Source organism: Galeopterus variegatus, unplaced genomic scaffold (genome assembly GCF_000696425.1).
Source record: "Galeopterus variegatus unplaced genomic scaffold, G_variegatus-3.0.2 Scaffold2094, whole genome shotgun sequence".
Lineage (NCBI taxonomy): Eukaryota > Metazoa > Chordata > Mammalia > Dermoptera > Cynocephalidae > Galeopterus > Galeopterus variegatus.
This window is the reverse complement of record NW_007728205.1, coordinates 239,786-253,553: the sequence shown is the minus strand read 5'-3', so window position 1 is coordinate 253,553 and position 13,768 is coordinate 239,786. Positions and strand designations below refer to the sequence as shown.

At 52.9% G+C, this 13,768-nt stretch overlaps 1 protein-coding gene across 1 annotated transcript in view; it reads right to left on the bottom strand.

The window, feature by feature from the left end:
- PRDM15 (PR domain containing 15) overlaps positions 1 to 13,768 on the bottom strand; it is a 55,291-nt gene that overhangs the window by 23,810 nt on the left and 17,713 nt on the right. Inside the window, exons 9-13 of the mRNA XM_008580435.1 lie at positions 12,959 to 13,140; positions 12,561 to 12,655; positions 11,701 to 11,788; positions 4,921 to 5,088; positions 2,616 to 2,710 (exon numbers count right to left, since the gene is read on the bottom strand). Coding sequence (XP_008578657.1) covers positions 2,616 to 2,710; positions 4,921 to 5,088; positions 11,701 to 11,788; positions 12,561 to 12,655; positions 12,959 to 13,140 — 628 coding nt within the window. The remainder of the gene's footprint in view (positions 1 to 2,615; positions 2,711 to 4,920; positions 5,089 to 11,700; positions 11,789 to 12,560; positions 12,656 to 12,958; positions 13,141 to 13,768) is intronic.

Here is a 13,768-nt window from a genome sequence, read left to right as displayed (position 1 = left end):
GGAAACGCAGTACGTTTCTTCTGGAATTTGAGTCCCAGCAGGTCCTCAGTGTGTGAGAACACAGGCGATCACTCGACGGCAGGACAAAGACTACCTTCCGCACCTGTGTTATGACACAGCACGAACTGTCCTCTAGTCCTCACGAGAAACAGCAGCTCAGCTCAACGTTTTTTCACTCACTTAAATATTTCACTAGTACGGAGCCAACCAAGGAGCCAGTAAAGCACAGAATTATCTGCAATTTTCTGAAAGAAGCTACAACACAGGAAAGTTCTGCCATCAGCTTGTGTGCTGTATTTTGGGCACACTCAGGTCTCTGTCCCCGACTTCTCACACTTCCAGCCTACCCTAGTGACGGGTGTGGAGATGCCCTCGTTTGTCCCACATGCGTCCTCTGGGGTCGCCTCCACGGCCAGCACTGGGGCTGGGAACACCATGCTTTGCACCCCCAGCATAGTGCAGTGGAGGAACTGAGACATCTCCAGGGCCCCCAGACCCCCACAACTGATCTCTGAGCGGCTCCACCTGGACAGCCTGTCCCAGCAGCTAGGTAACCCAGGTGCAGGTCTTGGGGAGCTCGCATGGCCGCCCACACTCTCACAAGGAGAAGCCAGTCACTTGTGAGGAACAGGAGAGTAACGTCGTCATGGGATGTCTCTTTCCTAGAGTTGCAGATGATTCAAGGGCCAAGAGCACTGTGACCTCAGCCAGGGATAACAGGTGGGAAGGTGAACAGATTCTGGGAAGGGACAGGTCTGCAGGTGTCAACTACCTCCTCTGTCTTTACCAGACTGAGGATGAGAAAAGATTGGAAACAGCGAAGAAATCAGTTATCAAAAACTTACAGGCTACCTGCCTTGCCACTTGAGGAATACTCAATAAACATCACACAGGACAGAATGGGTTAAGATGTCAGGCATAGAGCCGGGTGGTTCTGCACATACGACCTCCCAGCAGCATGAACGTGGAGCCACTGCTCCCCGAGGCCCAGAGGTCAGAATGGAAGGGACACTGGACTCAGGCATGGGCTTCCTCTGAGAGGTCGGAGGGCAGAATGGCAGGAACACTGGGCACAGGCTTTGTCCCCTGCCCTGGACACGGCCGGGCCTGGCCACCCAGCTTGGATGCACGCCGCCTCTCACCAGCTCTGTGCACCCCTCACGCCTCCCCCACCTGAGAGCCACAGGTCTAGTGCAAGGCCCAATGTGGACCACAAGCCACAACCGCCTTGCTGACCCATTTGCTTTGGCTTGCTTTGTGGTTTGAAAAAATCAGGAAATTTCATATTAAAACACAGATTTCCGTTTTCTCTTGGAAAGTCAAAAGGTCTGGCAACACTCCCACATGCTGGCAGGCAGAGGGCGCAGGCTAACATCAGCAGGCCGGCAGCGTGGGGCCTGGCTCCCAGCTGCCAAGGTGCCTGGGCCTGGGTGTTACTCATGTGGACTGGTGGCTGGGACAGATTCAGCAGTGCCCCCTCCTCACAGTGGCTCCTGAAGCCACCCAAGCATGCACTCTGGGTGCCAGGAGAGACACACAATCTATCTCCCTGAGGACACAGTTGACTTCTGACAAGCACCTGGGTGGTGAGAGTCTAATGGATAAGTAACAGCATTGCCAGTCAAGACCAAGGTGCTCATGCACAAAACACAACCACTGTGACGTAGCAGCCTCATGTGGCTTTGTCAGCAAAGCCAGGACAGGGGCTCTGAGCACAGGAACACCTGCACCTTGCACGCAGGCCCCATGCCTCCTGGGATGGGCAGCGTGTTTTCTGGATGGTTAGGATCCAGCATCCCTGCTTTACAATCAGGAGCCTAAACCCAGAGCCGATGCCAGAGCAGGCCCCTGGGGGCACCACACTTCTCCCACTCAGGGCAGGCCTGGCATCCGCTTCCTCTACTATGGGGGCTCCCTTAACCAGGGGACTGGTCACACTCTGACTCAGAAGATGCTGCTGGCCACTGAGCAGGGAGGACCAGCAACGACAGGCAATGTGGAGCCAGGGGGCCTCCCGTGTCCTTGGTGCGCTGTGCCTGATCCTAACCACAAGGACGTCTCAGACACACTAACCAGGAGAGCATGAGCCATGGAGCAGTTTAGGTGGAAAATCATGGCAAAGGGGAAAAAAGCCTGTCAAGAAAAAAATACCTACCTTTTTTTTTTTTTTTTTTTTTTTTTTGTCTTTTTCCGTGTCCGGCAACGGCTCGCAACCCTCAGTGTCGCCCCGCACCGGACCGGGACCGGCAACGGGATCGCAACCCTCGGTGTTGCCCCCACGCCCTGCGCTGTGCCTGATCCTAACCACAAGGACGTCTCAGACACACTAACCAGGAGAGCATGAGCCATGGAGCAGTTTAGGTGGAAAATCATGGCAAAGGGGAAAAAAGCCTGTCAAGAAAAAAATACCTTTCTTAGCTCATTCACTGGAAATCCATCTGAAGAGCTAGAGATCTGAATGACAAGTGTGCAATCAGTGGACACCTCATTGTAAAACAACCCCAGCACCTGGTCACCCTAAAAGTGCAATAGGGTACAGGTACAGCTCTGACTTCTAACTTAAGGAATTGACACGCTTCCCGTCTCAGCTTCCAACACCGACCCCGGGCCGTTACCTTGCCACACACTGGGCAGCCGGAAGGTTCTTTCTTGTAGCGGACCATGTTCTCCCCGCTGGCCTCCAGGTCCTCTCTCTTCACCCGCCGCACGCCTGAAATTCCCACCCCGCCAAGCAAGAGAGTGAACACACACAGAACAGGGGAAGACCAGCCAGACCCCAACTCAGTCCAGCGTCCTTCCCAGCTGTGCAGGAGGCGTCACCTGCACACCACCCGGGCATCAGCAACCAACCACTGTTCCCAGTGGTTGAAAGACTGTGCGTGCGATGCCACAAGGTTGGGTAACAGTTCTTGCATCTTAAACATTTGGAAACGTAAGGACATCCAGTGTTCTAAACTTCACAATGAGGCGCTACTGTTGAAGAAGTTACTTTTACTCAACCTAAAGGCTCAAGCTGAGCTGTGATTCAGGTGGCTGTGAGTGGGCAGACATTTTTCATTAAATAGACACCAATATCGATCTCTTATGAATTATATCAGTCAAAGCAGGACCGGGGTGAAGAGCTGGCTACTAATAAGATCCTTATATCTTTAAAGAATATTGTTCAGAACTGGGAATAAAACAGGCTTTTAGAAGTGCACGTGAAACAGGGAATCCTTGAACAAGAGACAAGGGCACTTCTCAGTGTCTCTTTCTACACGCTGATGTGTCTGGGAGCATTCCTGCGTGAGCGGTGTAAACACACAGCCGGACTTAAAACGTGGGTGAGCTGGGTGATAGTCTTTCCCCAAAAGTCTCCAGCAGCGTGGAAGCACCACAGACACAGAGGGTCTGGGGCAGCTCCCACGTGAAGGAGGAACCCACGAAACAGTCAGAGTGTGAGCTCATTCACCCAGAGATGGCCTGAGTGATGTGTTGTCGTGAGACGCACCTGGCTGTGCTGTTCGCTGGAGGGAGCTGGCTCCACAGGGGCAGCCATGGCCATGCTTGCCAAGTGCTTGTGGGCTGGGAGCCTCATGAACAGCCCAGGGGTTGAGTACGACTCTTACCCCCAATGCACCAGTGAGGAAACTGAGTCACGAGACCTTGCCCAGGGCCCTCCATTGCTAAGCGGGGACCAGGTTTTACTCGAGAACACCTGGGCACATCACCCCAGGAATCACAAAGGAAAAGTTGCAGATCTTAATGAACCAAGAAGATGACTTGTGTTGAAAACAAAGAAAGTGCAAAAAATTACAAAGGTGTGGTTAGAGACCTTTCCTTTAAAAGAGGCATAATGAATGTGTATATGCATGTGTACGAATGAGTTTTACTTCATGTACTTTGTATACCTTGTTATCTGATGATGTTTTTTTAGCAAGCACATGCTTCATTTGTAACTCTCTGTAAGATGATTTTTCCCAGACTTTAATAAAAGGTATTTTGGTTGGCGAGTGCCACTAACTGAGGGATGGCCAGCAAAAGGCAGTTGCTGCCAGAGTAAAAATCAGGATCACCAAAATTAAAATGCTAACTTTAAGGAGGGTTTGCCTGAGCAGGAAACGTCCAACCCTCCCAGAGTGGGGTCTTGAGGATGTCCCCCCAGGGGTCACCTGGAGGGGCATCTGCAGCTCCAACCACATGCTTCTCCTGCACTCAGGGCCTCTTCCTGGACAGGAGGCCTGTGCAGCCCCCAGGAGGCATCACACTTCACTCGGGGACTGCTCTGTGGGGCCACCCTCGTCTCCACCTCTAACCCACCCCCTCATGGCTGCCACCTCGCCCACTCTGAAGCAGAGCTGGCCCCACGAGAGTAGGTCTTCTTGCATCTGGCCTCTCAGAACCCACCACTGGACAGGCAGCCCCAAGCCCCAAGCCTGCTGCAAATGGGGTGAGCCATTCACCTGAGGCCACGTGAAAGCACAGAGCACACAGGAGTGAGGGGGAACTTGCTCCAGCCCTCCCCCTAACAGCCCCCAGCAGAACATCCTTACCCATGCATATATTCAAAGCCTGCTGCATGCACGACTGCATATCCTGGTCTTTCCTACTTTCCGTCGTATTGAAAGCATTTTCCCATATTATCTAGAGTCTTTGACAAAACACTGTTGACTGCGTGACATTCAGCCCTCGGAATGGCAGTTTTCTAAGCCCTCTCCCCACCACAGACATTAGTTCTGTTCCGACAGTTTCCACTTGCACAAACTCTAACAACACCCTGTCTCTCAGCACTTCTGTGCCTGAGCCAGGTTCCCAGGGGGGCTACCCCGTCAAACGGTGGGCATTTTAGGTGCCGTGTCAGGCACTGCTGAGGTGCGTCCCGAGGGCTGGGCCGGTGCTCCCCAGCTCACCCCCGACTCACACACCCAGGGGAGCGCCCACCTTCCAGGTGCCGCCGCTGGTGGTCCAGCATGACGTCCTTGCGGTAGAACATCTTGTTGCAGACCTCACAGGCGAACTTCTTGTCCCCGTGCTTCTTCTTGTGCTTGGAGAGGTTGCTGTTGGTGGAGAAGAATCTGAAACACATCTCACATTGGAACGTCTTGTCATCTGTCCAGAGAGCAAACAAACACACGAGGACTTTGAGGGAAGGGACCCAAAGCCTGGGCTCGAGCACGTGGTCTCAGCCATGGCGACGGAACATGGGCAAAGGGCAGGGGAGTCACAAGGGTGGTGTGGCCGAGAAACATGCCACGCAAAGAGCAGGTCCAAGTGCGCAGGCGGCACCCCACCCCTTCCAGGGCAGCATCTCCCACAGCATTTGGGATGATTTCTCCTGGCGCAAGCTGCCCGCAGTGTGGCCGAGAAACATGCCACGCAAAGAGCAGGTCCAAGTGCGCAGGCGGCACCCCACCCCCTCCAGGGCAGCATCTCCCACAGCATTTGGGATGATTTCTCCTGGTGCAAGCTGCCCGCGCCGGCAATACCCTTGTCTTTCCCCGCCCTCACCCCTGCAGTCCCCACTTCCTCAGCCACCAGCCGCTGGGCTACTCTTGCTGCTGCTGCCACCTTCCCTCATGGTCACCTGCCCCAGGCTCCTTCCCCAGGACACACCAGCATCCCCAGACTTCCCACTTCTCCAGAGCCGGCGTGCTCCTGGACCCCCTTTAGTAGACACCCACCTACTCCCACCACATACTCACATTCAACACACACATACCACCTGCAAAACACACATCCCACATACAAACACAATACACACACCCAACACACACCACATGCAAACACAACACACATACACACACACCACATACAAACACAACACACATTGACACACACACCACATAAAAACACACTACATATACTCAACACACACACACCACATACAAATGCAACACACACACACCACATACACTCAACAAACACACACCACATGCAAACACAACAGTCATACTCACACACACCACATACAAACATGCTCACACTCAACACACATTCACACACATACCACATACAAAACACACACACCACCTATAAACACAACACACACTCACACCCAACACACACCACATACATGACACACATTCAACACACATACCACATACAAACACAAAACACACACACTCAACACACAAACATCACACACACACACACAGCACACACTCTACAAAGCCTCCAGAGACACCCGCGTCCCTGCATCCCAGGCCTCACCTCTAGTTCCTCCTCAAAGGCAGCCAAACAGGGGTTTCTGCTCCACCCGGGACCCCCGACAGTCCCACACCATGTACCAGACACCCAGGAACCCCCCCAACGCCCACCCACTCTGCCACTCCAGGTCACCTCGGCCCTGCCGCCCCCATGGCCAGGATGCCTCGGCTCCCTCTCCTTCCCATGTCACTGATGCAGGTAGCAGACACCACCTTCTGTCTACAAAGCGAAGGCCACCAGGGCAGACTGTACTGTCTTCGTTTCTGGGCTCTGGGGCTGTAGCCCACTGACCAGCTCTCAAACTCAGTAATGTTTCCAAATCTACATCAGAGGCCACTTCTGCAAGAAATCCGACCACTGGTTCTCCCTCCTGCTGCACAATACAGTCCCCATGCGCACCTACGTACCCTGGCTTTCTCGGCTCAGCACTGTTGGCAGTCTGGGCTGGGGCTGTCCTGTGCTCTGTGGGACATTTAGCAGAATCCCTGGCCTCCACCCACTAGTAGTACCACCATTCTAGAAGGCCAGTAGCAACCCCTTGTCCTCAGACAGTTGTGACAACCAAAATGTCTCTAGACTTTGCCAGTATCCCTGGGGGGCAACCCCACTCCCCCAAGTTGAGCTCCATTGGCCAGGACCAATGAAATTAGATTCTCTGGGGCAGGACTCGGGCCTCTGTATCTCCACTCAGGTGACTCCAGTGTGCAGCCTGGGTGGAGAGCCAGAGAATGAGACAAGCTCCACCCAAAGAGAGTACAACATCGGGCTGTGGTTTGAACATCCTCCCAAGCTCATGCTGAAACTTATCCCCATTATGGTATCTGAAAGGTGGACCTTTAAGAGGTGATCGGATTAGTAGAGCTCTGCCGTCATGAATGGATTCATTCATTCAGAGTACAATGGGTTATCAGGGAGTAGACTGGGGGATTTGTAAGGAGAGGAAGAAGCATGTGGATATGCTCTTGCTCAGCCCTCGCCATGTGACACCCTGTGTTGCCACAAGACTCTGCAGAGTCCCCACCAGGAAGAAGGCCCTCACCAGACGCACCCCTTTGCCCTGGACTTCCCAGCCTCCAAAACTGCAAGAAATTAGTTGTTTCTTCATAAATTATCCAGTTCCAGGTACTGTTAGAAGTGACAGAAAATGGACTAATTCACATCTTAACCTCTCCCCCTTGGGAACACAGACCAAAGAAAGGTCATCTGCACAGAGACCAGGCCACTCCCAGGGTCCTGAGGCAAGAGAGGCAGTGACAGGGACACCAATGCCTCACAGGTGCTGCACCAGGAGACCAAAGAAAGGTCATCTGCACAGAGACCAGGCCACTCCCAGGGTCCTGAGGCAAGAGAGGAGGCAGTGACAGGGACACCAATGCCTCATAGGTGCTGCACCAGGACAGGACAGGACAGGGAGAGATGGTGCCCTCCCACAGCTCTGACCACGGCAGGGAGGCGGCCCCTCTGCAAGAGCAGGAATGGGCTGTAGTGGCCATGCACAAGGCCCAGGAGAGCAGGTTTGCTCCCCACAGTGTGCCCTTGACCCAGGGCCTTCCGCAGCTGGGCCTTGAGAAGGCCATCGTGGATGATGCTACACTGCCTCTAGAGCTCACTCTGCTCCTCTCCTTTCCTAAACAGACACGTCGTTCACACAATTCCCCTACCCTCCCGCTTTCTTTTTTGGTTTGGCAGCTGGTGGTCTTTGTCCACATCTACACAGCCCCACTGTGCATGCACTCGCACACTGTATGGGTGGTACACATGCTTATGATATTGGACATCTTCATAATTAATGGCCAAGTAATATTCCATTTCACAACTCACTCCATGGCTTTTGATACTATAGATGATTTGGCAATGCAACCTTTACTAATGTGGCTTTTCTTCTACTAAATTTCCTTAGCATTAATTCTGATGAATGGGACCACTAGAGCCAGTGCCTCTGCCCCCGGCTTTGTGAGGGGCCACAACTTCATACTTCTGTTCCATCACCTCACAATGACACGTCCCCTAGCGTGGGCCTGCTAAACGGCACAGGTGAGTCTCCTTCCCATGCAGGTACTGAACAGCACAGATGAGCCTCCCTCCCTGGCAGGTACTAAACAGCACTGGTGAGCCTCCCTCCCTGGCAGGTAATGAACAGCACTGGTGAGCCTCCCTCTCAGGAAGGTAATGAACAGCACAGGTGGGCCTCCCTCCTGGGCAAGTACTAAACAGCACAGGTGAGCCTCCTTCCTGGGTAGGTACTGAACAGCACAGGTGAGCCTCCCTCCCTGGCAGGTACTGAACAGCACAGGTGAGCCTCCTTCCTGGGTAGGTACTGAACAGCACAGGTGAGCAGCCCTCTCAGGCAGGTACTGAACAGCACAGGTGAGCCTCCTTCCTGGGTAGGTACTGAACAGCACAGGTGAGCCTCCTTCCTGGGTAGGTACTGAACAGCACAGGTGAGCCTCCTTCCTGGGTAGGTACTGAACAGCACAGGTGAGCCTCCTTCCTGGGTAGGTACTGAACAGCACAGGTGAGCCTCCTTCCTGGGTAGGTACTGAACAGCACAGGTGAGCCTCCTTCCTGGGTAGGTACTGAACAGCACAGGTGAGCCTCCTTCCTGGGTAGGTACTGAACAGCACAGGTGAGCCTCCTTCCTGGGTAGGTACTGAACAGCACAGGTGAGCCTCCTTCCTGGGTAGGTACTGAACAGCACAGGTGAGCCTCCTTCCTGGGTAGGTACTGAACAGCACAGGTGAGCCTCCTTCCTGGGTAGGTACTGAACAGCACAGGTGAGCCTCCTTCCTGGGTAGGTACTGAACAGCACAGGTGAGCCTCCTTCCTGGGTAGGTACTGAACAGCACAGGTGAGCAGCCCTCTCAGGCAGGTACTGAACAGCACAGGTGAGCCTCCATCTCAGGCAGGTGGCTCCACTAGCCCTGGCACTTGACGCCCATGGAAAGTAGCAGTGCTACCTCTGGGCTCTCGTTTTCTCTCTCACACACCCCTCTTGGCATATGGAGAGAGAACCCACTTCAAACTTAAAGCCTGGAGGTGGGCTCTGCTCAGCAGGCTGTCCTGGACACTGTCACGCCTCGTGTAGCTTTTCCTGACACAGGCACCCACACAGTACCAGTTCAGGAGTCCAGACAGGCACCTGGTCCCAACAGCAACCCTTCTCCCACCAACAAGCCTGCTGCCATAGAGGCCCATATTTACGTTTTAATAAACACAGCAGCTGTGATGTGACTGGATTTCTAGGGCAGCCAGGCTGTCCAGGAGGCTGGTGGTCCATATCTTGCCCGAGGTCCTGAACTTGAGCTCTTGCTACTCAGTGTGCAAGTTTGATGGTCAGAAGCAGTGCAAGGGACATTTAGATGAGTCACATGGACAGCTCGGCACACCACCAGGGATATAAACGAAGACAAGCCCCACTGAGTAAGTGAGAAAAACCCATCAGACTACAAATTCTAAAACTTTCCCCACCAAGCCTGCTGCCATAGAGGCCCATATTTACGTTTTAATAAACACAGCAGCTGTGATGTGACTGGATTTCTAGGGCAGCCAGGCTGTCCAGGAGGCTGGTGGTCCATATCTTGCCCGAGGTCCTGAACTTGAGCTCTTGCTACTCAGTGTGCAAGTTTGATGGTCAGAAGCAGTGCAAGGGACATTTAGATGAGTCACATGGACAGCTCGGCACACCACCAGGGATATAAACGAAGACAAGCCCCACTGAGTAAGTGAGAAAAACCCATCAGACTACAAATTCTAAAACTTTTCCCCACTTTATACAAATTCTTGGTTTAATGATTTGAGAAAGATACACGTTCTCTTAACTTGAATATTATAAAAAGTATAACAGCATGCAACCAGCACATAATGCAGACGAGCTCGGTTTCAATGTTTATCCTTTATTTTCAGTCTAAAACTTCTAACCTTTGCAGTTAGTGCACCTTTGAAGAGAGGTTGCATTCTGATTCACTGCTGCCCTGTTACTTCTATGTAATTAGCAAAGGTAAACGTCCACTTTGACAGAACTTTTAGCTGACATGCAGCACCTGCTGCTTTGGCTCCTTTTATTGCTTCCTGTTTCACTGTGTCTAGAGAAATGGTTAAAAATAAAAAGAGGACAGCTCTCTTCCTCAGCCTGAGCCTGCTTCACCAAATGCCCTGGATGCCGGCGACACCCTCACTGCTGCACTGCACAGAACCATGGGGGCAGGGAGGGGCACGTCCTGACTCTGGCTAACAAGTAAAATTAAGGTTTGGTCTCACTGACACCACATAAAATGAAAATTGGTGGATGTTCCCCAAATTTCTTGAGAACACTTGGAATAGGGGGACTTAAAATGCAGGTGGCGTGATGCTATGGAAGTTCATCTGGAAGCTTCTGGAGGCCACTTCATGCCACAGACATGCGTCCTCATAGCAGCTAAAGCTCAGGTCACATGTGACTCATGCCTGCCTCTCAGAACAGCCTGGCCGTGGAGCGGGAGGCCCCAGGGATGGAGGAAACAAGCTGCAGCTCCAAAGGGAGCCCCTGAGGCAGAGCACACAAGCAAATGGGCCACTGGATATGCAAGGGGTGGGGCTGGCGGCTGCAGGGCTGCAGCTCACAGCCTGCGTGGTGGCAGCCCTGACGTCTGGAGTGATGCAGGGCAGTGGCCCCCTTCACGAGAACTGACAGGAGGCACGTGCCCACACGGCAGTGCAGGTCAGCAGGTAGTGGGCAGGGAGCGCTGAGCTGGCGGGTCTCTAGGTTGCTGCCACTGTCCCCCACCCGGGTTTGCTGTGTGTTCTAGAGAGAGAGAGAGCACAAGGCCACGGCGACCCTCCGGCTCCCTCTGCTGGACGCCTACTGCTAGAGCCTTGGGGGCGTGACCATCGCTGGGAAGTGGGGGCAACTATGGCTTCCCACTGCCCCCAGAGGGCAGCTCATTGTCGCCACGAGCACAGGTGTCCCTGGGCCTGCAGAGGACTGAGGCAGGTGGGAGGGACAGCACCCCTCTGGCTGTGACCCCCTTGCTGTGTGTACTTCCATACATATATTTACTCGCCAGCCACGACCTCGTCCCCTCCCCATCTTGCCTGGTCCTGAGAAGCCCCCTGGGCCAAGGAGCTCCCCTCCACCACAGGCCGCTCCAAGCACAACTGGCTTCAGCCTCACAGAGGAAGAGGAATTTCCATTTTACGTCTGGAGACTGGTGGGCAGAAGCGAGCTCGGCCCAGAGATGACCTGCTAGGTGCAGAGCCTCTGTACCCCGTGCCTCACACCACGCCCTCCCTTTTCCTTCCTTTCTCAGCAGCAATGGAAGAAAAGGACCCTGATGTGGAAAGCTGCCATCTGTGTATCTTTACGACGAGTGACCACCGTGTTGCAGAGAAACGAAGAGAGGGAGATGTTAAAAGTGAGATGTCTATTCATTAGAATGAGTGATCTTCATGTCCTCCTGAAGCTGCGTGGTCCCTTGCAGCACCCTGAGAATCCGCACTGGGTGTCAGCAGAGGGGAGGACAGACTGGTGTCCCTCACCTGTCCTGCAGTTGTGGAACTCCAGCGCACTCTCGATGCGGAAGGTCTTCTCACACGTGCCACAGCGGTGCCTGTACTCACCATCGACCTGGTCAGACAGGACGCATGTCAGTAAGACAGACCGAGGCGGAGTGGAGCAGAGGAGGAGCCCCTGTGAGCTGTCCCAGCAGCTCCACCAGTGCATCTATCTCATAACTTCTTCCTCTTCTACTCCCCTACTCGATTTAGGAAAACAAGAATTTTTCACTTTTTTTTTGATTATGCATAATTGTAGGGTACAAAGCTGACCGTCACCAAATCAGCATGCCCATTACCACAAACTGAAATTCTTCCTCAAGTCCCCCACCCAAATACCCACCAACCTCTCCCCTACCCCCTGCAGCCCTAGGTCTGTTCTCTCCCTCTGCAAGTCCAGTGCATCATTGTGGTCTTTCTTTCCTTCCTTCCTTCCCTCTCTCTTATCTCCCACTTAAGAGTGAGAACATGAGATAGTTTTCCCTCTGTGCCTGGCTTATTTCACTCAATATAATTTTCTCCAAGCTCATCATCCATGTTGCTGCGAATGGCAGAATTTCATAATTTTTTATGGCAGAGTAGTATTCCACACTGGATATACACATTGTCCTTATCCAGTCATCCACTGATGGACATTAGTTTGAGAGACTCCCATACATGGGTAACCACTCTGCAAATGTCAACCGCCCCACCCGCTGACCCCTCCCCCTGCCCTGGCAGCATCTGACCAGGCCATGGGACAGCTCTTCTCCCTCCAACTGCTTCTCCTCTTGGTGATACGATTACTCAGTCAATTGTCTGTTTCTCCCACAGACTAAGAAGAGAGCCCTGGGGCATTCACCCACCTCATTCCGGCTGTGCTTGTAAGAAACATGCTGCTTTAGGCTCTCTTTGCGGCTGAACAACTTGGCACATTCCTCGCATTTAAACAGCTTGTCACCTAAGGATCCAACAAGAGAAAGCTGATTCACTACTTCAAGTATTTACTAAAAAAATGCACACCCCGCCTCTGAATGAAGAGGATCTCTGACGGGGCCTACAGAGCCCCCTCTCCTTCCACCTTGGAAGGGGCAGATGGCTGCAGAGAAAGTCGCCTGTGGCCACGGCTGCAGTCCGTCACCCGAGCCGCCCATGGAAGAGAACCCAGCGATGGGAGACGTGCCACTGCCCTCTCGCCACTGTCTGAGCCGGGCCGGGCCAGGCGCCCAGGACCAGTGGCTGGGCTGTGCCGGGGCAGCCTCACCGTGCGAGCGCACATGCCGGCTCAGGTTGCTGCTGTTCTGGAAGATCTTGCTGCAGATGCTGCACTGGTAAACCCGCTTGTGCTCCCCGAGTTGTTTGATGAGCTTTCGCCGGATGCCGTGTCTGCTCGAGAGAACTAAACTCCTCTTGAGGGTAATGGTGTTATTCTGATGATGGGTGAACCTGCCCCATGGACAAACACATTGGTAAAAGACGTCTTAAGTGGGAATCTGCGTCACTGGGGCAAAAAAGTTCAAGGTTACAATCACCTGGGAAACAGTCTCCTTCCAAAACTTCCTGGCTAAACCTGGGCCCCTATGTGAGAAAGGAGGTGTCACCCGCCAGCCTCCAGGCATCCAGAAGGGAGAGACACCTTGGGTGCACAACAGCATCAGGTAGGCTTTCCTGTAGCGGCCACACAACTTACTGTGTACCGCAGGCCACCAGAAACCCTGGGGCTCAGTTTGTGCCTCCACTGGAATAGCCAGTTGTGTCCGTTTTTCTCACTTGGTCTTGATTCTACCATTTTATATTTTATCTGAACCTGATTTTAAAATTTCTTCTCTCTGTGAAATATATTAGTGATGGTAATCCACTTAAAATCCTCTGGGCAATAAGGAGTATAAATAAATAAACAGGCAACATAATTTCTGACATTACTTTGGTCTCAGTTTTCAGTATTTCCACAGGTTCATTGGGCACATTTTGACAACTGTAAGAGGCATTCCGAAAAGGCCAAAAAAAAAAAAAAAAAAATTACCACCAGCTTATCCCACTTCAGGGCAAAATCTTGCCCAATAATAGTAAATAA